The sequence below is a fragment of the Oryctolagus cuniculus genome, chromosome 11 (assembly GCF_051225735.1).
Source record: "Oryctolagus cuniculus isolate XC-2025 breed Fujian yellow rabbit chromosome 11, ASM5122573v1, whole genome shotgun sequence".
NCBI lineage: Eukaryota > Metazoa > Chordata > Mammalia > Lagomorpha > Leporidae > Oryctolagus > Oryctolagus cuniculus.
The window spans coordinates 115,391,168-115,413,916 of record NC_142877.1 but is presented as its reverse complement, the minus strand read 5'-3'; the positions used below and the strand labels follow the sequence as shown (position 1 = coordinate 115,413,916).

General features: G+C 58.6%; 2 protein-coding genes and 1 long non-coding RNA gene across 5 annotated transcripts; 2 read left to right on the top strand and 1 right to left on the bottom strand.

The window, feature by feature from the left end:
- The first annotated feature begins 314 nt into the window (after window positions 1-314).
- On the top strand, window positions 315-15,477 carry JOSD1 (Josephin domain containing 1). The gene is made up of 4 exons (XM_070052951.2): window positions 315-499; window positions 12,513-12,641; window positions 12,769-12,963; window positions 13,377-15,477. Exons 1-4 carry the CDS (start codon window positions 315-317, stop codon window positions 13,474-13,476), a joined length of 609 nt encoding a protein of 202 aa, XP_069909052.1. The 3' UTR covers window positions 13,477-15,477.
- Window positions 15,478-17,105: 1,628 nt separating this feature from the next.
- TOMM22 (translocase of outer mitochondrial membrane 22) lies at window positions 17,106-18,788 on the bottom strand. The gene is made up of 4 exons (XM_070052953.2): window positions 18,653-18,788; window positions 18,338-18,456; window positions 17,932-18,049; window positions 17,106-17,679 (listed from the first exon to the last, which is right to left on the bottom strand). Exons 1-4 carry the CDS (start codon window positions 18,773-18,775, stop codon window positions 17,605-17,607), a joined length of 435 nt encoding a protein of 144 aa, XP_069909054.1. The 5' UTR covers window positions 18,776-18,788; the 3' UTR covers window positions 17,106-17,604.
- A 128-nt stretch (window positions 18,789-18,916) lies between these two features.
- Window positions 18,917-22,736, top strand: LOC138844441 (uncharacterized). 3 transcript variants are annotated; one of them, XR_016216345.1, is made up of 3 exons: window positions 18,917-19,052; window positions 19,931-20,003; window positions 20,180-22,736. It is a non-coding gene; the product is annotated as an uncharacterized LOC138844441 (long non-coding RNA). The 3 variants fall into 3 exon arrangements; XR_011380289.2 differs by having other exon boundaries at window positions 20,169-22,736; XR_016216344.1 differs by having other exon boundaries at window positions 19,931-22,736.
- Window positions 22,737-22,749: the final 13 nt, after the last annotated feature.

Here is a 22,749-nt window from a genome sequence, read left to right as displayed (position 1 = left end):
GGGTGGGGTGGGCGGGGAAACCGAAATGAGGGCTTAACAGTTTTTTATATGATTTTTTAAAAAAAATTCTGCACTTTGATAGTGGCGGCGAAATAAACTGAACCAAAAGTTATTTTTCTATTGAGAAGAGAGAAGAGGTGGACTTGGTGTTTTATCCGTTTGCTTGCAACCTTTTCTCCCAGTGACAAAGCAGAAGTCATGGGCCCCGGGGAGTGAGGTGGACCTCAGGAATCCTGGGTGGACTGAGTGGGTCCATCTTCCTCTGGAGGGGAGAGGGGTGGTGGCAGCTTTCTCCGGAACCGAAAACGAAAAACATGAGTTGCGTGCCATGGAAAGGAGACAAAGCCAAATCGGAGTCGCTGGAGCTGCCCCAGGCGGCACCCGCACAGATCTACCACGAGAAGCAGCGGCGGGAGCTCTGTGCCCTCCACGCCCTCAACAACGTCTTCCAGGACGGCCAGGCCTTCACGCGGGAGACCCTGCAGGACATCTTCCAAAGGTAGGGACCGCTTCCCGGCGTCTCTGTGCTTGGTGGTTGTGACACAGACCCGCAGGCTTGGAGGGACGGCTGCACTTAGAAGCCCGGGAGCACGCAGGGTGGGGAGGATGACCTCTGGCTGCCGCCTCTCCTGTGTTATCTGGGTGGTCTGCCCATCGGTCCCGTGGGCACCCCAGGGTGCTTCAGAAAGTTTAAAAGATAAGTCTATTTTGGTACAAAGAAAATTGAATGCATGCATAATGTTTTGTAGTATTTATTTCTGTGAACTTCTTAGGGCTCCATGCATATTCGACTTCAGAATTTTTGCAGGCCAGCACCATGGCTCACTTGGCTAATCCTCCACCTGCAGAGCCAGCACCCCGGGTTCTAGTCCCGGTTGAGGCTCCGGATTCTGTCCCGGTTGCTCCTCTTCCAGTCCAGCTCTCTGCTGTGGCCCGGGAAGGCAGTGGAGGATGGCCCAGGTCCTTGGGCCCTGCGCCCGCATGGGAGACCAGGAGAAGCACCTGGCTCCTGGCTTCAGATCAGCACCGTGTGCCGGCCGTAGCGACCATTTGGGGGGTGAACCAACGGAAGGAAGACCTTTCTCTCTGTCTCTCTCTCTCACTGTCTAACTCTGCCTGTCAAAAAAAAAAAATCTTTGCAGGCACCCTCCCACGTATTACACGCACTGTTAGTTCCTTTTTACCTAAGGCAGAACTCAGGACGCTTCAGTGCTTAGCCTAGAGGAACCTGACGGGACTGAGCCAGGGTGGGATTCCCATCTGTACCTGCTGGTGACTGCTGTGGTGGCCCGGTGCCTCTCAAGTCCTGCCGCCGGCGCGTGCGTCGAGGGGGGCCAGGGTGTCTGCACACAGTCAGCTGTCATCACAGGTGGGCTGTGCTGGGCTCCACAGACCCTCGGGTGCGTGGGGCTCAGCCCTCCGGGAGGCCCCGGGCTGCTGCTCACGCTTCCGCCGTCTGTTTCCCACAAAGCTATGATCGGAAGCCGACTCCAGATGCTGGCTCCTCCCAGGGTTATTCTAGATGGCCTTTCTCGCCCGCAGGTAGTTAGGTGTGTGGCTTGTTTTCTCTTGGCTTTGATGGCCTGTGAGTCTTTGGAGGGTTTGAGAAAGAGCCCGCAGGGTTGGACGGGCGCAGCGGCACGTCGACAGTCGGGAGCAGCTCGGGCACTGAGCCCGGCGGGGGTGGCTCCTGCCGGAAGGGCTAGGCCTGCGGGTCCCCGGTGCAGCACCCTCGGGGTTCCTGGCGCTGTGCGTGTTGGCCGCGAGGACCCCCTCTGGCTCCCCTCACTGGGAGGTGCAGTTGTTGCCGCACAGGACCCAAACGCCAGCTGGAAGCCACCTGGCTGGGGTGGTGTGACGCATCCGAGCGAACCATTTACCCTGAGACAACCACAGAGCTTCTCTTAAAAGAATCGCAGCGAGCTGACAAAATTACAAGAGTAATTATTACCCAGTGCCAGTAATTACCTGAGTAGTGCCACAGCCTTGGCAGGGAAAATGTGTCATTGGCATCACGGGTATTATCTGGCAGTAGGCAGAGTTAACTCTTCAGGAAATGCAGCCCTGGGAGGAACAGAATTTGTCCCAGGTCACCAGGTCGCGTGCCGGAGAGGAGCAGAAGGGAGGACCAGGGTGTTCGAGACGGTGTCTGGTGGCCAGCCCCAAGTAGCTCTTCTGCTCCTCAGTGGGGGTTTGCCAATTACTCGCTGATGGAAAACTGCGGAGAAGGACTTAGAGTGAGTACCTGAGTGCGCTGGCGACTGGAGTACCCAGACCCGTCCTGGGACAGCCTTGCCAGTGCTGATCCTGGGGACGGAGGGTTTAGTTGACACCACCAGGAGGGTGAGATTCTGTGTATCCAGTGGTGCTCACTAGGGAAGTTTTGGGCACGGTGAGACCACTCACGGTTGAACGTGCATTGCACAGCTGGGACCCCCGCGTGTTTGTGGAGACAGCAGGAATTGAACTGGGTCTTCCCTCCGGGGAGGGACGCTGCAGAGCTGCCGACACCGCAGGGAGCCGGGGTCCTGTCCCCTCAGCACCCTGGCGAGTTGCACTGCATCCCGAATCCCTTCTCAGCACAGTGTAAGATCGCCCGAGCCCATCAGCAAAGCCATACGAAAGAGTCCCACTCGTGGAGCTCCGTGGCGGGTGTTTGGTGTGGAGAAAGTCTGTGTGGACGGGCAGAGCGACAGGGGTGAGACGAATCCAGAGGGAGGGAGGGGGGAATGTGTTAAGCAGACACTGACCAGCTGCCCGCAGGGTGCCAGGCACTGCCAGGCACTGCGGAGAAACAGGCTGGGTAGGATGGGGCCTCTCGGGTCTGCAGCAGAGCCGGGCGCTGGCCCCGCGAAGCGAGAGCCGTGGGATTCGGAGCAGCTTGAAAGTGAAAAGGCAATGTGCTTGGAGCTGCAGGGAAGGGAGCGATGCTGGCGCGTCCAGCTGCGCGAGTGCTCAGATCCCCAGTTCCGCGCCGATTTGCAGACGCCCGCTGAGTGGAGAAATGTTGGGCAGTTTGTTGGGAGGAAGTCCATCTCGGCAGTTGAACTGTGGCCAGATAAAAGGAGAAATGCAAAGGCAGAGCAGAGCTGAAATGGAGGTTTAGATAGACGGCGACTCACGTTTGAAATAGAAATAATAGGAACCGAGAAAGATCTGGGCTAAAGAGCCTTGGTTCACGATATTTTTTCTTTGAAGATTGATTTATTGGATTTTTTTAAAAGTCTTTTTTTATTTATTGGAAAGGCAGAGAGTTAGAGGCAGAGAGGGATCTTCATCCACGGGTTCACTCCCCAAATGGCTGCAATGGCCAGAGCTTGGCCAGTCTGAAGCCAGGAGCCAGGAGCTTCTTCCAGGTCTTTCACATGGGTGCAGGGGCCCAAGGACTTGGGTCCTCTTTTACTGCTTTCCCAGGCCATAGCAGAGAGCTGGATTGGAAGTGGAGCAGCCGGGACTAGAACCAGTACCCATATGGGATGCCAGCTCTGCAGGCAGCAGCTTTACCCACTGCACCACAGGGCTGGCCCCCAAGGTTTTTTTTAAAGGCAGAGTTAGGGACAGAGATCTTCCCTCAGCCAGTTCCCTCCCCAAATGTCTGCAACAAGCTGAAGCCAGGACCCCAGAACTCCATCTGGGTCTCCCACATGTGGTCCAAGCACTCAGGCCACCTTCCGTTCCTCTCCTGGTGCGTTAGTAGGGAGCTGGGTCAGAAGTGGAGCAGCCGGGTCTCAAACCAGTGGCCGTGTGGGATGCTGGTGTCGCAGGCAGAAGCTTTACCCACTGTGCCGCAGCACCAGCCCCCTGGTCCGGAGTTGAAGCGTAGCGGTCACATCTGTAACAGTAAAGAGGCCTGGCTTGAGGAGGATCTGTTTCAACCTGTGAAATTGGAGGAAAGATCAAACTGGACGAGGTCATTGTGTACGTGTCTAGATGTAGGTATTCGACCTCATACATCTTATCACATGTCTGAGCTTTGAAAAAGAAGGGTTGTGGGATGGTGTTATGGTACAGTGGGCAGGGGTAAGCCACCACGTGTGACACATCATCCCGTATCTGAATGCCATTCTGAGTGTGGCCGTTCCGCTTCCGATCCGGCTTCCTGCTAAGGTGCCTTAGGAGGCAGTGGATGAAGCCGAAGTGCTTGGGCCCACGCCACCAGGGCCCACAGACCTCGCTGTTGCGGCCACTTAAACTCGATCTCTCTGTCCTTTTGCCTATTTAATAAATAAGTCAGTTTTAAAGAGAGAGAGAAAGGGTCCTAGGGATAAAGCGATGCAGGAGTAGCTTTGGTGGGCTGTTTTGAAAGTGCTCAAACCCCAGCTATTTTCACTAGGCTCATCCCAGTTCTTCCATGATCATCTGTTCTTGCAGCCAGCTAAGCATTTGTCCCTCAAATAAAATAGCTATGAAAATCGTAACTAAGGGCCAGCATTGTGGCGTGGTGGGTTAAGCCACTGCCTGTGACACGAGCTTCCTGTATGAGCACTGGTTTAAGTCCCGGCTGCTCCATTTCCCATCCAGCTCCCTGCTAATGTGTCTGGGGAGAGCAGTGGAAGATGGACCAAGTGCTTGGGTCCTGGCCACCCAGGTGGGAGACCTGGATGGAATTCTGGGCTCCTGGTTTCTGGCTGGCACAGCCCTGGCCATTGCGGCCATTTGAAGAGGGGCCAGTGGATGGAAGATCTCTCTGTCTCTCCTTCTCTCTCTGTAACTCTGTCTTTCAAATAAATAAATACTAAAATCTAACTAGGTGAAAACGAGTATGGTAGCAGAAAAAAAAATCCATAATGCATGTTGATAGGAACAAAAAGCTTAAGGATATTGGTGAGCACGCAGCATCCCCGTGGGAGGGGAGAGTCCAGCCTCCCTGTTGAAGGGACCTGAGCGGGTGGGAGGGGCCACATTTAAAAAGTGAAGTGTGGTGGTTATACATTGAGAAGGGGAACTGTTCAATATTGGACTCTGAAGATTTGAATGTCTTGTCCAGGGGCCAGACACAAGTAGAAGTAGTCGTAGTAGTAATGGTAGTAGTATAGTAGTAGTGGCAATAGCAGTAACAGTAGCCGCAGCCGCGGCAGTAACAGCCAGCACCACAGAGCACTTGCGTGTGCCTGGCCCGGTGATCAGTACTTCATTCAGGAACGTAGCAGGAAGTCCCAAGCCGTAGTTTTTAATTCATGTCTGTTTGTACCTGCTCAAAAGGAGGAAAAGGATCTTGCGAAATGCCTCCTCATCTCCCTTTTCGTTAAAATCCAGAGTCATCACTGGGCAGCGATCACGCGGGAGGATCAGGGTTGATCGGAGGGTGTAGACAGTAGTGGAGACCTGGACTAGGTCCCGAGGTCTTGCCTCTGCTGATTCACTCCTCAGGTGCTTACAGCAGCCAGGGCGGGGCCAGGCCAGGAGCCAGGAGCCAGGAGCCCCATCCGGTTCTCCTGTGTGGGTGCTGGGCATATCACCTGCACATTAGGAGGAAGCTGAATCAGAAACAAAGTAGCCGGCGCTCAGACCCCTCAGTCTGATCTTTAGAATCTCATACTGTTTCATTGTGCGTGGAAGGCAAACACACACAGTGAGAGAAGGAGGTAACTTCCATGCACTGCTTCATTCCCCAGATTCCTGCAGCAGCCAGGACTCCAAAGCCAGGAGTCCAGACCTGAATCTGGGTCCCCCGTGTGGGTGGCAGGGACCTCCCAGTGAGTGCACGTTAGCAGGAAGCTAGGATTGGAAGTGGAACCAGGCCTGAGACCCAGGCGATCCAGACTGAGACGCAGGCAACACAAGCAGCGTCTTAGCTACTGCGCGTACCTCTGCCCGGTCCCGTCTTTTAGATCACCTCCGGTCTTCGTGGCTCTGACCTCTGGCTGTGATGACCAAAATCAGAGGCTCTCTTCATAGCCCAGGACTTCTGTGGGAATCGTCTGACAGTCCTGTGTCGCTCCCCCTCTTCATGGGGGAACGACACAGAACCCTGCACTGTTCTTTCGTCTGCTCGGCCCTCCCCGGGTTTGCTGCTGGTTCTTCCCAGGTTGGCTACTGTCCCTTCCACCTCCGTGGAAGGGCAGTTCCCCCTGGCCACATTCCCCACTTCCGCAGGGGAGCGGCACACCGCCGGCCGGCTTTTCTCGGGGGCTGCACGGGTGTTCCTTCAGCTAGATGTTCCCCATAGATGTTCCTGGTGCATGCCGTCTCTCTCCTCCTTTATAGTCCTCCTCCGCCAATCCCAACTCGGCTGCCCACACGCCGAGTACGCTGCTCTCCAATCAGGAGCAAGTCCTACAGTTAATTGGTTGAACTGGAGGCAGCTGTGCGGAAGCTGTTTACTTCTCTCCCAGCGCCATATTGTGGGAGAGCAGATGCATAGAATAAGTCTTAATTCCAGTAACTTAGTCTAGTCCGAGCTGCTCCCCACAGAGGAGAGCAGATGCATAGAATAAGTCTTAATTCCAGTAACTTAGTCTAGTCCGAGCTGCTCCCCACAGTCCTGAACAGAGGTTTGCAGAGGGGACTTCCTTTTAAAAGTCTGGGTCGCGAGGAATTCCCCGGGAGCAGTGGACTGGTGAGGGCCGTCGTGGGCGTAGAGGTTGAGTCCAGCCCTGCCTCTCACCGTGCGTGACTGTGCAAGTCACCGTGACCTTGCTCCTCAGCTTCCTTGTTTACAGTTCAGGGTTGTTGGAAGGGCTAAGAGATAAAACGTGTATAAAGGCAGCTAGCACACTTGGCACTAGATGGCTAAAGTAAAAGTGGAAGTACTGGCATGGCAAGTGCGCCGGGCCCCACTGGCTCCTCCAGAATGCGCAGGAAGCTAATTTCAGCTCGGTGGGCTTGGCCAGTGCGTGCTGTCCAGTTGCCTGTGCCTGCCTCAGGGATTCAGAGCAGAGGAGCTGTGCCTTTCGCTCCAGGGACTTGCTTATGGGTTGGCCATGTATGAAAACAACCGAGTTATTTAGTGGCCAGTAAGAGGAGTTGTTCCCATGTTTGCAGATGAGGTACCGGGCCTGGAGGCTACGTCTCGGTGTTGTGGTGCTTGCCTGTGAACTCAGATGTGTGTGGTCCTCCCAGCCTCCCTCCTGTTTCTCGGAGCGGTCAGGAAAGGTTCCATGGACAACCTGAAGAAGCTGTAGAAGTAGTCATCTGATATATTTAAAAATTATTTTGTATTTTTTTTTGAGGATTTATTTCTTTACATTTGAAAGAGTTAGGGAGAGACAGAAAGGTCTTCTGTCCACTGGTTCACACCCCAGATGGCCACAACGGCCAGAGCTGGGCCAGGCCAAGGCCAGGCGCTTTATCTTGGTCTCCCACATGGGTGCAGGGACCCTAGCACTTAGGCCGTCTTCTACTGTTTGCCCAGGCCATTAGCAGGGAGCTGGAATTGGAAGTGGAGCAGTCAGGACATGAACTGGGATCTCCCCATGTGGGATGCCAGGCGTTGCAGGTGGCGACTTTACTCGCTGCACCACAGCACCAGCCTGGAATATGCAAAATACTAAAACAGGCAATGTTGTCATGGTTCCTGGAGTGTGCAGGATGCTGAGAAGCTCTGGGGGAGCGGAGAGGCTTGGAGTTGGCGCCATTGCCAGTTCCTACGTAGTGGAGTGAAATGACGCCCTTGGGAGTTACGGCAGGGACATCTAGGCCGAATTGATGGAGGGGAGTTTGAAGCAAGATCAGTTCAGGAACCTTTCTCAGAAGCCCAGGTGTGGGGTGGAGGATTCCAGTTAGCACGGAGGCAGAGGGAACAGACAGGAAGGGGCACGAATCTGAGCCCCTGTACCGCATACCCCCAGACAGACGGACGCCGCAGCACTCACGTAACCCCCTTTCCTAGAGACTTACGGGAAGGTTAGCACGTCAGGGACGCACAGAGTCCCGCAGGAAACCTTGCTGACTTGCGTCACTCAGCCCGCGTTGTCCTGAACTGCTGGATGCCCGCTGCACCCGCTGTTGGGAAGCCTGCAGGCCCACGCTGGGGAGCATGGGCCCTGCAGGGAGTCAGGGCCGGGGGAGCCCTGCCGGGAGTCAGGGCGGGGGAGCCCTGCCGGGAGTTAGGGCCAGGGGAGCCCTGCAGGGAGTCAGGGTGGGGGGGAGCTCTGCAGGGAGTTAGGGGGGGGCTCTGCAGGGAGTCAGGGCCAGGGGAGCCCTGCCGGGAGTTGGGGGGGGGAGCCCTGCAGGGAGTCAGGGTGGGGGGCAGGGGGAGCCTGCAGGGAGTTAGGGCGGGGAGGGGAGCTCTGCAGGGAGTCAGGGTGGGGGGGGGAGCCCTGCAGGGAGTCGGGGGGGGGGGGGCTCTGCAGGGAGTCAGGGTGTGGGGGGGAGCCCTGCAGGGAGTTGGGGGGGAGCCCTGCAGGGAGTTAGGGCGGGGAATGGGGGAAGCTCTTCAGGGAGTCAGGGCCGGGGGAGCCCTGCAGGGAGTTAGGGCGGGGAATGGGGGAAGCTCTTCAGGGAGTCAGGGCCGGGGGAGCCCTGCAGGGAGTGTGGGGGGGGAGCCCTGCAGGGAGTTGGGGGGGAGCCCTGCAGGGAGTTAGGGCAGGGGGGTGGGGAGCCCTGCAGGGAGTTAGGGTGTGGGGGGGAGCCCTGCAGGGAGTCAGGGCCGGGGAGCCTTTGCCAGAGACTTCACGGGAAGCAGTGAGGGTGCAGGGGAAGCAGGCCTGCCCTCAGCTTTCTCACTTCACCTGAGTGCCCTGTTGACCTGGCCTAGCTGCAGGGGCTCAGCTGGTGCAGCCCCACCTCCGATTCCCGGGTCTTTGTGTGTAAATTGGAAACAACGCAAGCTTGAATCCTAGCTCTGTCACGGCTGCTTTTTTCGATTTATTTATTTATTTGAAAAGTAGTGACAGGGAGGGAGGAAGAGACAGGGAGAGAGAAGTCTTCCATCTGTGTGTTCACGCCCCAGATGACTGTAATGGCTGGGGCTGGGCCAGGCTGAAGCCAGGAGCCAGGAATTCCATCCAGGCCTCCCACATGGGTGCCGGGGCCCAAGCACTTGGGCCATCACTGCTGCCTTCCCAGGCACGTTAGCAGGGAGCTGGATCAGAAATAGAGCAGCCCAGACTCCAACCAGCACTCCAGTATAGGATGCCAGTGTCACAGGCGGCGGCTTAACCCGCTGTAGCACAACGCCTGCCCACTTCCATCAGCAAGTCAGTTAAAACCACCAAGTCTCAGTTGTTATGACCTATGCTCAAGGTTTTACTGTGAGGCTTAAATGAGGTACAGCCAAACACAACTAGTACAGTGCCTGACAGAGAGGTCGTCACTCTCGAAAGTGGTAACGTAAAAGAACGCTGGGTTGCAGAGTGAGGTGTGGTGTCCGCTTAGCCCCACTGCTAGCCCTGGAGATGAGAGTGTAAACCCTAGTCATGGCCGGCGCCGCGGCTCACTAGGCTAATCCTCCACCTTGCGGCGCCGGCACACCGGATTCTAGTCCTGGTCGGGGCGCCGGATTCTGTCCCGGTTGCCCCTCTTCCAGGCCAGCTCTCTGCTGTGGCCAGGGAGTGCAGTGGAGGATGGCCCAAGTCCTTGGGCCCTGCACCTGCATGGGAGACCAGGAGAAGCACCTGGCTCCTGCCATCGGATCAGCACGGTGCGCCAGCCGTAGCGCGCCGGCAGCGGCGGCCATTGGAGGGTGAACCAACGGAAAAGGAAGACTTTTCTCTCTCTCTCTCTCTCTCTCACTGTCCACTCTGCCTGTCAAAACAAACAAACAAACAAACAAAAAAACAACCCTAATCATAGGGAGAGAGGATGACAGAAACAGAGAACTTGGAGCACACCTCCCTGAGTCTGCATCACGGCCAGGCCCTCTGAGGCCCCGGTGACGCAGGGCCCGGTCCAGTGTAGACAGATGAGAGACAAGACCGGCAGCAGCCACGGGCTGCACCGGAAGCAGTGGACACACAGGCTGCCCTGGGAGACACTTCAGGGCTGGTGGGCAGTACAGGGCAGTACAGGTTGCGGCAGTAACAGCTGAGACCCAGAGAGTAACGAGCAAAGCGAGTGAGGATCCAGGGCGGGGGTGGTCCAGGAAACCATTTGGTCTGGCTCTCCAAGGCACCTGCAGGCCCAACTCAAAATTCAGCACAGATATAGGCTAGTTTTTAAGTTGATGATTTCATACGGCCTGCAAATGATGTTGCACGTATCGGGTGTCCCTTGGCGGAGAAAAGTTCACGTGCCCTTCCAGGGGAACTGGAAGCAGACTGTAGCAGGGAACACTGCGTGCAGAGGGAGACAGAGCGTGGTGTGTTCCAGGGACAGGAAGAAGGCGGGTGCGGCAGGAGGTCAGAGACGAGATGAGCGGGGTCCTGAGGAGAGTGTGGGTCACGTGGCCACGATCGGAGGCTCGTAAGACAGTACAGAGGTGTGGTTGAGGATTCCACACTGTTGCTGTGTGTGGAGAAGTTTTAAATCGCCATCCTTGGACTAAAGTCGATTCTTGTTTTAAAGATTTATTTATTTATTTCAAAGTCAGAGTCAGAGTCAGAGAGAGAGAGAGAGGTCTTCCATCTTCCGGTTCACTCCGAATTGACCACACGGTCGGAGCTGTACTGATCCTAACACAGGAGCCAGGAGCTTCCAGGTTTCCCACACAGGTGCAGGGGCCCAAGGACTTGGGCCATCTTCTGCTGCTTTCCCAGGCCATAGCAGGAAGCTGGATCAGAAGTGGAGGGACTCAAACCGGTGCCCATATGGAATGCTGGCGTGGCAGGCTGAGGCTTAGCCTGCCATGCCACAATGCCAGCCCCTCTACATTCCATTTACACCTGGCCTCCGTTTATACTTTTATGTTAGATGTCTGAACCCATGTATGACTGAGTATTTAATGATTAAAGATTGCCAAATATGCAGGCCTTAAATTGCATTTAAAGAAGGGGCTGGCATTGTGATGTAGTGGGCAACACCACCACCTACAATGCCCTCATCCCATATGGACACTGGTTTGTGTCCTGGCTGCTCTACTTCTGATCCAACTCCTGCTACTGGCGTGGGAAAAGTACCAGAAGATGGCCCGTTTGGGGCCCTCCTACTGACATGAGAGACCTGGAAGAAGCTCCTTGCTCCTGGCTTTGGCCTGGCCCAGTCCTGGCCATTGCAGCCATCTGGGTAGTGAACCAGGCGATGGATGATCTCTCTGTGTCTCTCCCTCTTTCTCTGTAACTCTTGACTTTCAAATAATTATTAAATCTTTTTTAAAAATGTAGCATTGAGGCCGGCGCCGCGGCTCACTAGGCTAATCCTCCGCCTAGCGGCGCCGGCACACCGGGTTCTAGTCCCGGTCGGGGCGCTGGATTCTGTCCTGGTTGCCCCTCTTCCAGGCCAGCCCTCTGATGTGGCCAGGGAGTGCAGTGGAGGATGGCCCAGGTGCTTGGGCCCTGCACCCCATGGGAGACCAGGAAAAGCACCTGGCTCCTGGCTCCTGCCATCGGATCAGCGCGGTGCGCCGGCCGCAGCGCGCCGGCCACGGCGGCCATTGGAGGGTGAACCAACGGCAAAAGGAAGACCTTTCTCCGTGTCTCTCTCTCTCACTGTCCACTCTGCCTGTCAAAAAAAAAAAAAAAAAAGTAGCATTGAAGCTGGTGCTGTTGTGCAGGGGGTTAAAGCCCCAACCTGCAGCACTGGCATCCCATATGGTCCCCGGTTCGAGTCCTGGCTGCTCCATTTCCAATCCAGCTCTCTGCTGTGGCCTGGGAAAGCAGTGGAAGATGGCCCAAGTCCTTGGGCCCCTGCACCCGTGTGGGAGACCCAGAAGAAGCTCCCGGCTCCTGACTTCAGATTGGCCCAGCTCCAGTCATTGTGGCCATCTGGGGATGGAAGACCTCCGTCTCTCTTTGTTTCTACCTGTCTCTCTGTAACTCTGTCTTTCAAATAAATAAAAAATGTTTAAAGTAGCATTTAAAGTGTAAAAAATGGAAGTATCAACAGTTACTACCTACACGAATGAAAACATCAGGTAGTGTTTCCCAGTGTGAAATGGCCCATGTCAAGGCAGGAAGAAGCCTGGAAGGCTGGCGGGCTGCGGCTTCGTCGGGACACTCCTTCATGTGCCCACTGACTGCAGAGTGGCAGGCACGCCGCGGGCTGGTAGTTCTGCGGAAGAAGAGAGGTGACCTCTAGGGCAGTAGGAGCCCAGGCTCCTGGTGAGCTTGTGCCAGGCCCTAGGGAGCTGCTTGGGATGCCTGCCTTGCTGGGGGCCTGCGTCCTCTCTAGCTCCCTGCTAATGCACAGGGACCTGCGTCTCTGCCACCCTTGTGGGAGATCCTTGTCCCTGGCTTTGGCCTGGTTCAGCCCTGGCTCCTCTGAACATTGAGGGAGAGAACCAGTGGGTGGAAGAGCTCTGTTTTTCAAATAAAATTAAAATTTTTAAAAATAATCCAGAAAACAAAAGAGAAACTGGCAAGATTGCGTTTGAATGGGCACTGGGAGGGAGGTCAGTGCCCCGCCAGAGGGCAGTACACGGCCCTGAGGGGCCGGGCGGACCTCAGGTCTCAGCTTGCCTCTTGCCTCATCTGTAGGTTGTCCCCAAACACCATGGTGACGCCCCACAAGAAGAGCATGCTGGGAAATGGCAACTACGACGTGAACGTCATCATGGCAGCGCTTCAGACCAAAGGCTACGAAGCCGTTTGGTGGGACAAGCGCAGGTAACATGCGCCGGGCTTGGCCTGACTCGGGGCTGCGGCTTGCAGAGCCGGCCCTCAGCCCCAGGGCTCTGGGTCGGCGTGGGGAGGGCCCGGGAGGCTCCGGCCTGAGCGTGGCTCTCTTCTGCAGGGACGTCAGTGTCATCGCGCTCGGTAACGTCGTGGGCTTCATCCTGAACCTGCCCTCCAGCCTGTGCTGGGGGCCGCTCAAGCTGCCCCTCAAAAGGCAGCACTGGGTCTGTGTTCGCGAGGTGGGCGGGGCCTACTACAACCTCGACTCCAAACTCAAGACGCCCGAGTGGATCGGAGGCGAGAGCGAGCTCAGGTGGGGACCGCGGTGGGGCTGAGGTGCTGGGAGGTCGCCGGACACGTGGCGTCGCTTTCCCCGCCTGGACAGCCCATTGGGCGTTGGTGCTTGTCCTTTTCAGCCCGGAGGACCAGCGCTCGGGTCCTCTCCCTTAGCTGGGTCAGGATCACTGCTGTCAGAGCGAGGCAGCCAGGCAGTCAGGCAGGGAACAGAGGAGGAAACTTACTTTCAGCAGTTACAGACCTTCAGAGAGCTCTGAGCGACAGCTGCTGGCTGGCGCGTGAGGAGGGCCAGGCTTCAGGGGCAGCGCTGACCGGGAGGGGCAGCCCCAGTAGTGGCCGCGGGAGCGCCTGCAGGACGGCCACGGGTGTGGCGGAGTGTGCAGGTCACCAGCGTTTCATTGCCCTTCTCATCTGTTTTTATTCCCCTAGGAAATTTCTGAAGCATCATTTGCGAGGAAAGAACTGTGAACTTTTGCTGGTGGTGCCAGAAGAGGTGGAAGCCCATCAGAGTTGGAGGGCAGACGTGTGACTCCCCAGCCAGCCCCGGCCCGGCCCCACCCCCAGTCCTGTGTGACAGCCCCGCCCTCCAGTCCTCAGTCCCACCTGGCCCCACCCCCCAGTCCTGGTGTAACCGTCTCACCCAGGCTCACCTTGGCCCCGCCTTTCGGTCCTGTGACAGCCCCTCCCTCCAGTCCTGTGTGACAGCCCCACCCGGCCCCACCCTCCAGTCCTCAGTCCCACCTGGCCCCACCCCCCAGTCCTGGTGTAACCGTCTCACCCAGGCTCACCTTGGCCCCGCCTTTTGGTCCTGTGACAGCCCCTCCCTCCAGTCCTGGTGTGACAGCCCCACCCGGCCCCACCCTCCAGTCCTCAGTCCCACCCGGCCCCTCCCCCCAGTCCTGTGTGACAGCCCCACCCTCCAGTCCTCAGTCCCACCTGTCCCCGCCCTCCAGTCCTGTGTGACAGCCCCACCCAGCCTCACCTTGGCCCCGCCCTCCAGTCCTCGGATGTGCTGTGGCCTCCACAGTGGGGCCGCCCTTGCCCCCCAAGCATCTCATGGGGTCCCTTCGGATTTGGCAGTGCAGTAGGACAGACGCGTGGCGCCGTGAGAGCCACCCAGCCTCCAGTGCTCCTGGAAGGCAAGGCGAGCAGGAAGAGGCACTCAGGCTCGCCCCGGCTCTGCTCAGGCGCCACCGCTCCAGACTCCACCTCCGCCTCACCTCCCCTGTGGCACCCGCGGGTCTGAGGACGAGGGAACACAAAGCCATGACCGGCTCGAAGGACCCAGAGCATGGGGTCTCTCAGGAAACGTCTCCAAACCCCAGCGGCCGCACCAGGCCGTCTCCCGCCCTTTGCCCCATTTTGAAGGGTCGTCCAGCTCGCCTCCGATCCTATCACGAGAAGGTCACAGAGACCCCACGCCCGCAGGGGAGGCCAGGCCCGAGGTGGCGGGGCCACGCCGGGAGCGGCATGGCACGGTGGCTGCTGCCCTGCACCCGCTTCTGTCCCTGCCATCCCGCCGCATGGACTCAGGAGGCTGTGGGCCAGACAGTCCTCCCAGATGGCCCTTCTGGCAAAATCAGAAAAAATAAGTCTGCTTTTGGCATCAAACCCTACTAATTTGGGATGGAGTTGGGTGAAGGAAGAACACACGCAGTACGGCAGCCAGGATTGGTAGAAGCCGGAGCTGCCAGGGAGGCAGGGGCCTGGCGCTGGTGGTTCTGTGCGGCACAGGCCGCTGGCTGACCCACCCCTACCTCCGGAAATAGCTGTAGGCCACTTTTCTCCCTCAACTTTGGAAAACAGGAGAGGGAGTAAGTGGACCCCCAGGGCGCCTGTGGTTGCCCAGAGGCAGCTCGGTCTCAGGAGGCCCGAGAGCGGCCGCTGGCACAGCCGGCGTGGGGCTCGGGCCGTGGCTCCCCCGAACTCGAGTGCATGTCCACACCAGCACTTTCTCTGCACGTGCGCCGTCTGGCCGTGTCCGATGCCGAGTGACAAGCCACAAGCAGCCGTCGCATTGTGCCCTCGGCCACTGCTGCGGTCCCATCCTCCAGCAGACCTGCTTGGCACCCAGGGAGCTCCTGCCCTGCACAACATTCCAGCCGCCGCAGCCAGAACCCCAGCCCACCCAGGCCCTGGGGTCCACTGGCGCCGGCGGCGATAGTAAGCCATTTCCTGGAGAGGAAACTCCTCTGCACGCCCTGCCCGGGCCTGTGTAGACGGCACCTCCCGGGAGCCCCGTGCATGCAGAGTCCACGCGCCGATGGGACATGCAGACGCTTTGACTTTAGGGCCGGTTTCTCTGCTCATGCCCAATTCTGGTGCTTAGGAACAGGGACCCAGGCTGACGCCCAAGGGCAGGAAGCCCACTTCCTGCAGGGGAGGGAGGCCCGGCCCTGATGCCCAGTGAGGGGCACCCCTAGGCTGGTTTTGCTTTTGTTCCCCTTTTTTGTTGGCCTTGTGCTAAGTTTGTTTACAGAAGATGTATTTTGTTTAACCAAATATTAAAGATGGAAAACTCTGTACATAACTCTTACCTGCCTGAACTGTTCAGAAAAAGCCTTAGTATGATGCCACTGCAGGGGAATCGTCCTCTGAGGCAGCTAGCAACACCATGCTGCCCTCATCTGCAGATCCAGGCACTACTCATCTGAACACTGCGAAGCGCCCTGAGGCACTCTGCAGCTCCCGGAGCTCACAAACGGTGGGCCTGCCGGTTTGAAGGCCCCGCCTGCCCAGCACAGCTTGTACCAGATGGGATCCTGCATCAGCACACCCAGACCACACAGCAGGGTCGTCAGACGGCCTAGGTGGGCGTCCAGCTGCTGTCTAAATCTGGAACCATACTGCCTTGCAGATTGTGCAGTGTCCCAGTAAACAACCTACTGAAGGCTTAGGAAGGGTATCACCATGGTGTTCATTGGTGGTGTGCCTGGTCTCAGCATTAAAAAAATGCAGAGTGGGTGTCTGGCCTGGGTTAGGACCCTGGTCAGGCGGCGGGCATTGGTGGAGTGCAGCAGCACTGGAGTTTGTTCTGCCTAAAAACCAGGTCATAAAAAACTGTGCAAATCTCCCCCTCATAGCCAACGTTAGAAATCGGCACTATTGGGACCAGCACTGTGGCACAGCGGGTTAAAGCCCCAGCCTGCAGCACTGGCATCCCACATGGGTGCTGGTTAAAGCCCCAGCCGCTCCACTTCGGACCCAGCTCCCTGCTAACGCACCTGAGGAAGCAGCGGATGACCCAAGTCCTTGGGCCTTGCACCCACATGGGACACCCAGAAGCTCCTGGCTTTGGTTCAGCTCAGTTCCAGCAGTGGTGGCCATCTGGGGCATGAACTAGCAGATGTAATCTCTCCCCGTCTTTCAAATAAACAAACTGAAAATCAGCACTGTATTCCCCACAAATATATTTTTTAAATATGTATTTAAAAGGCGGAGAGGCAGAGAGCTTCCATTCACTGGTTTACCCCCAAAATGCCCACAGTTGCCAGAGTTGGGAGGATCCTAAGCCAGGAGCTTCATCTAGGTCTCCCACGTGGGTGCAAGGGCCCAAGTAGTTGGACCATCCTCCGTGCTTTCCCAGGCACATGAACAGGGAGCTGGATCAGAGGCAGAGCAGCCAGGACCCAAACTGGTGCCCATGTAGTGTAGCAGTGCCCAGGCCGCACCTTGACCCACTATGCCCTAGCCATGTCAAGTTATTGTAGACCACAAGTACCTAGTTCTAAATCTTTTATGTTGGTGAGCCAGGAAGTGACTGAATTCTGGGCAGACTGCTATTAAGAAGGCGCTTGGGGCCGCCAGCTGCCACCCTGGCACCCGTGTGCGCGTGCCCGTTGAAGTCTCAGCTGCTCTGCTTCCTGCTAGTGCAGCCGGGAAGGCCCCTGCCACCCACATGGGACACTCACACGGAGTTCCTGGGTCCTGGCTTCCGCCGGGCCGTTCAGCCATTTGGAGAGTGAACCAGCAGAGGGTAGATCTCTCTCTCCCAATCTAACTGCCTTTCAAGTTAAATAAGAAGACTGCTTGGTCAAAAACGAAATCTGCAAGGTCGCCCCGTGTGAGAGGAGCTGGCTCAGGCGGGAGTGCAGGACGGCACGTAGCTCCGACGTCGGAAACGCTCCCAGTTCAAGTTCCTCAGGTGCACAGGCACACTCTGGGCTGGAATCATTTTTAATATTTAAATACAAAAAGTGAGCACTGCCTGACACACACAAATCTAACGGCAGGACGCGCGGAGGAGCTGAGCTCCGCTCCGTCCGCAGGCCCCTCTTCTCCCCACACGGGGTTCACGGCGGCCGCTTCGCAGCTGGAACGCGTCGTCAGCCGCACGCTGCGGACACGGCCCTCCCTGGCATCTCCGTTCTCTACCAACAGCAAGAGTCACCAGTGCCCAGGGTCCGTCCAGCCCGCGGTGGCCAGGGCAGCCTCCAGCTGGGAGCGGCTTAGTGAGGGGCGGGGTGGGCGGCGCTGTCAGTGAGGACAGAGCACAGCTGAGCACGGCTGCACGGTGGGAGTCTCAGGAGACCCCGAGGGGGATTCTCTCCACCAGGCTTAGAGCAATGTGCCAGAGTTGAAAAAATAAAAACCCAGCAGTTCAAACACTGGAATTGCAAACGCCTCCCATCCAGACAGCTCAGACAGCAGTGACGATCTAGATCTTTCCAGGCAGTGAGGGTAGAGCCCCTGGCATGGCCCCGGAGAGCCCTGTGTTAGGCCCTAGAAGGATCTGGAAGAGAAAAAGAGTGTAAGGCCTGGTGCAGGCCTGGGGCTCTGACTCTCACCACACCTGCCGGGCACAGGCAGGCAGGTGGGCCCAGCCCATCCCCCACCCCTGTGGCAACCGGGGGCCCAGCCCCCCCACCCCCACCCCGAGGCCCGGCCCACCCTCCCACCCCACCCCCGGGGCCCACCTGCACCCCACCCCACCCCCGGCTCCCGGGGCCCACCCACCCGCGGCTCCCGGCCCGGCCCGACCCACCTGCCGCTGCTGCAGCTGCTGCTGCTGCTCCATCTGCAGCTTCTCGGTCTCAAAGACAACAGGGAGCACCAGGATCATGAAGGAGGTGGTGCCGATCCACAAGGCTGCCCGGGAAAACCTGCAGAGGGAGCGCGGGGAGATGCAGACCCGCGGCGGCGTGTTCCTCCGCTAGCCCCGAGCGCAGGCACCGCCCGGCTCTCTGCCGAATGCTAACAGAGCCGCTCACACGCCACCCGCCTCTCGGACCTCAAGTGAGCCCGCAACGCCCCTGCCGGGTCGGAATGCCCACGGGGAGCTCAGGGGCGCCCGGCCCAAGGTCACTGGAACCTTGGCCCGATGCGTCCGAAGCCCGCGCTCCCCCGCAGCACGGCAGGCGGCCCCGGCACGCCTCGTCCTCGCCCCTTACCTGTACATTTTCTGAGCCACAAAGAGCGAGAGGTCAAAAGTGGCTCCGGCTGCGGCCCGGACCCTCTCCGGGAACATCTCGGTCAGACCCCACAGCCTCTCCGACAGGGTCTCATCCAGCTGCGGTGGAGGAGACGCGGGTCTGGGCTGAAGCGGCGCCGGGAGACGCCGGACCCCCGCAGCAGGCGCAGCCCCGGGCCCCGCAAGGCCCCGACCCCGCCTCCCGAGGCCGCCTTCGCCTCGCTGCGGCAGCACGCGGGGCCCGCACCCCCGGGCAGGCCCGCTCCCCGCCCCGCAGCCCGCGGGGCCCTGGTACCTCGTCGTCGTCGTCCTCCTCCAGCTCCTCCTCGGTCTTCTCCGCGTCGCCCTTCGGCAGCAGCTCGTCCGGGGACAGGGGTTCCCCGGCGCCCGCGGCGGCAGCAGCAGCGGCAGCGGCCATGGCTGTGGGGGACACCGGAAGCGGAAGGGAGGAGGCGAGCGCGGCGCGGCGGCGGACAGAGCGGCCCTTCCGGGAATCGAGACGCGCGCGGCGGGAGAGAGCGGCGCCTCCGCTCGGCCGGTCCCCGGCGCCCCTGGCCCAGGCAGCGGGCGGGCGGCGGCGGGGAAGGCTGCGGGGGCCGCGGGGCGGTGTGGCGTGGGCCTTTGGCGAGCCTCCCCGGGACCGCGCCTCGACAGACCCTGGTCCAGGATCTTGTCCCCGGGCGCCGAGTTACTCGGTGGGAATGAAGACTTGGAGGTTTGGGGGGAAGCGTCAGGTCACGGCCAGAGGCCTCAAATGAAGGCTGACCCTTGAGTGCCGGGCCCTGGCGTGCGTCTGAGTGGGCAGTGTCCGCGCTCTAACCCTAACACCTGGACGTAGAGCTGTCATCTCCATTCTACAAGCGAGAAAAAACGGGCCGGGGAGAAGGCCGCCGTGGGTTCGAGTCCCGGCTGCGCCACTTCCGCTCCAGCTCCTGGCTAATGGCCTGGGAAAGCAGTGGAAGATGGTCCAGGTCCTTGGGCCCCTGCGCCCACATGGGAGACCCGGAGGGGGCTCCTGGCTCCTGGCTTTGGCCTGCGCCCGCCCTGGCCGGTGCCATCATTTGGGGGAGTAAACCCATGGATGAGGACCTCTGTCCGCGTTGCTCTGCCTTTCAAGTAAATCTTTAAAATTTTTTTTGAAATCCATGCATATGAACGGGCTTCCAGAAGTTCATGGAAAATGCGTATTTTGAAAAAGCTGCATGCATTTCTGCATTTTTTGCACCAAATCTTTTACTTTCCCGTGAACCTTTCGCAGTCCCCCTGTACTTTCACAATAGTGGACAGAAATACCCTTTGCCCCATACCCTCCCAGCGCGAGGGGATGTGCATTTGGCCTGTATGATGGACGCAAATGCTGCTTTGTGCGCTGTGCTCCCTGGGTCGTGAGTGCCAGGGTGACCTGATGCAGACCTGGGGCCAGTCGGCCATGGACTCCGACCCCAAGGACCGGACAGTCAGACCTTCCCCTGACACGTGCCCTGGAAGCGAGGGGTCTGTCGTGTGGCGCCTGCAGGGGACATGGGGCTCGCGATCCCTCCTGAGCCTGGGCCTTTCCCTCTTCCCACTGCAGGCTTTCCCATCACAGAAGGGTAGCAGCTGTCTGATTCCACTCAGGTTCCAAACCAGGCACACACCAACCCACGGTGAGGAGTCAGCAGTGATTCCATTTGGGAGGAGGGGGAGTGACTCCCAGGATTCTGGAAGGTTCCGGGCCTGGGTGGTGTGGACTCGGGCATGATAATTTTCTGAGAATTCCTCACGCTGTAGCACACTTAGGAATCCCATTCTTGTTTGCTTGTGTTAAAAAGCCTATTTTCAGGGGCCCTGTGCTGTGGTGCTGCCATCCCCTGTGGGTGCTGGTGTCCCCACTGCTTTCCCAGCTGCGTCAGGAAGCAGGAAGCTGGATCAGACGTGGCGCGGGGTGAGCGCTGTGGTGTAGTGGGTGGAACTGCTGCCTGGAGCACCAGCATCTCACACCGGCCGCTGGTTCAAGCCCCAGCTGTTGCACTCTCGACCCAGCTCCCCCTGCTGGTGTGCTGGGAAGGCTGGCAGCGGAACATGTTCCCCACGTGCTTGGGCCCCCCCAGCAGTGCGGGAGACGGAAGAAGCTCCTGGCTCCAGCCTGGCTGTTGCAGCCATGTGGGGAGTGAACCAGCAGGTGCACGGTCTCTCTCTCTGCCCCTGCCTCTCCTTCCTTTCTTTATCAGATAAATAAATCTTTTTTAAAAAAACATCAATCAGGACACAAACTGGCACCCACATGGGATGCCGGCACTGCAGGCGGCGGCTTTACCCGCTACACCGCAGCGCCGGCCCCAGTTCAGTTCTTAACTGGGGAGGCGGGCCTGAACCCCTTCGAGAAACCTATGAAGCCAAGCCCCTCCCCCAGAGCATGCCCGTCAGCCGGCACCTGGGCAGCTGTCCCGACGGACACTTGCCCGGCTTTCCTCTGTGACGGTCCTTCCCTGAGCCACCGCCCAGCACAGTGGCCTTGGTGATGACACCGGCACATCTGGGAGACCTGCACTGTTTCTCGGGGAGGGGGGGTCCATTAGTGGCAGGTTTGCCTGACAGTGGCTTTGAGGTGGACACAGCTGAAAGTCTCCGCATCCGCACAGGAGACGAAGCCAGAACTTCGCCCTGGGCCTGCCGCGCACCCCTCTCTCCGCACGCAACAACAGCTCGCTCCCCTGCCCAGAATCCTTCCCTGCGAAGCCGCCGGCATCTGCAGGGCCCCGGCCCCAGGCCCCTAAGGTAGGGCTGGCAGTGGTGGTGACAAGTACGCCCCACGCGATGCCCTGGCGTCCAGCCCTGTCACCTCACTGGGTCAGTTCCTTCCCCGGAAAGATGAGGACGAGGAACAGGTGCTGGCCTTGGTGTGCCTGTTTTGGCACCTAAGGGCTGCCACGCTGTGTCTGCTGGACCCTTCTACCTCTGCCCTGGACACTCCCCCTGCACAGAAAGGCCGGTCATGGTCATGGTCACGGTCACGGGCTGCAGCTGCAGACTGTTCTCTTCTGCTTCCCCCAGAATGCTGTGCTGGCCCTAAGGCGAGGCGGCCCCGGCCCCACTTCCACAGTGGGCTGGGAATCACACAGGCTCCACTGCTTGTGCCGCAGGCCCGGGGCCACACTGTGCTCCTGGGAGTGCCTGCTGCAGGGGGTGGGGCCCAGGGGAACGCAGAGCGGGTGTGCAGAGCAGAGCCCGGGGCCAGAGCGGTCTCCGGTCTGGGGGAAGTCCTTGGGGAATGTGTATTATGAAAGAATGGGGAAGTGCTCAGGACGCTGCTTGGAATGCCTGTGCCCCACTGTAGGCGTGCCTGGGTTCAAGTCCCAGCTCTGCTGAGATTCCAGCTTCCTGCTAATCCCACCCTGGGGGCAGCAGGGGGTGGCGCAGGAAATTGGGTCCCAGCCGCCCTGCGGGAGACCCGGCTGGAGCTCCTGCCTCCGGGCTGCGCCCTGGCGCCCAGTCCTGATTGCTGTGGGCGTCAGAGGAGTGAACCAGCAGATGGGAGCTCCGTCTCCCTGCCTTTCAAATAAGCGAAAAACATCTTTAAGTGGTGAATTTATCTGAAAGAGTTACAGAGAGAGAGGAAGAGGCAGAGATCTTCCATCCACTGCTTCACTCCCCAGATGGCCACAATGGCCAGAGCTGGGCCAGGCTGAAGCCTGGAATCAGGAGCTTCTTCGGGGGCTCCCACACAAGTGCAGGAGCCCAAGCACTCCATCTGCTTTCCCAGGCCATTAGCAGGGAGCTGGATCGGAAGTGGAGTAGCTGGGTCTTGAACCAGTGCCCATATGGGGTGCCAGCACTGCAGGTGTCAGTTTTACCCGCTACACCACAACGCTGGCCCCAATAAGTAGTAAAAATTAAAAAAAAATTCATGGACTTAAAATTTTTTTGTGCCAAAACAAACTAATTTTTTAAAAGATTTATTTATTTGAAATAGTTACAGAAAAGGAGAAGCAGAGGCAGAGAGAGAGAGCGCATCTTTTTTTTTTTTTTTTTTTTTTTTTGACAGGCAGAGTGGACAGTGAGAGAGACAGAAAGGTCTTCCTTTGCCGTTGGTTCACCCTCCAATGGCCGCCGCGGCCGGCGCACCGCACTGATCCGATGGCAGGAGCCAGGTACTTACCCTGGTCTCCCATGGGGTGCAGGGCCCAAGGACTTGGGCCATCCTCCACTACACTCCCGGGCCACAGCAGAGAGCTGGCCTGGAAGAGGGGCAACCGGGACAGAATCCGGTGCCCCGACCGGGACTAGAACTCAGTATGCTGGCGCCACTAGGCAGAGGATTAGCCTAGTGAGCCGCGGCGCTGGCGAGAGAGCGCATCTTCTAACCACCGCTTCACTTGCTTCACTTCCCAAATGGCCACACCAGTCAGGAGG

Coding starts and splice junctions, on each gene's coding strand:
- JOSD1 (XM_070052951.2), top strand. CDS start 315: ATGAGTTGCGTGCCATGGAAAGGAGACAAAGCCAAATCGGAGTCGCTG. Junction 12,642..12,768: donor GTTTGGTGGGACAAGCGCAG/GTAACATGCGCC, acceptor TCTCTTCTGCAG/GGACGTCAGTGTCATCGCGC. Junction 12,964..13,376: donor GGAGGCGAGAGCGAGCTCAG/GTGGGGACCGCG, acceptor TTATTCCCCTAG/GAAATTTCTGAAGCATCATT.
- TOMM22 (XM_070052953.2), bottom strand. CDS start 18,775: ATGGCCGCTGCCGCTGCTGCTGCCGCCGCGGGCGCCGGGGAACCCCTG. Junction 18,050..18,337: donor GTGGCTCAGAAAATGTACAG/GTAAGGGGCGAG, acceptor CTCCCTCTGCAG/GTTTTCCCGGGCAGCCTTGT. Junction 17,680..17,931: donor AGCAGCTGCAGCAGCGGCAG/GTGGGTCGGGCC, acceptor TTTCTCTTCCAG/ATCCTTCTAGGGCCTAACAC.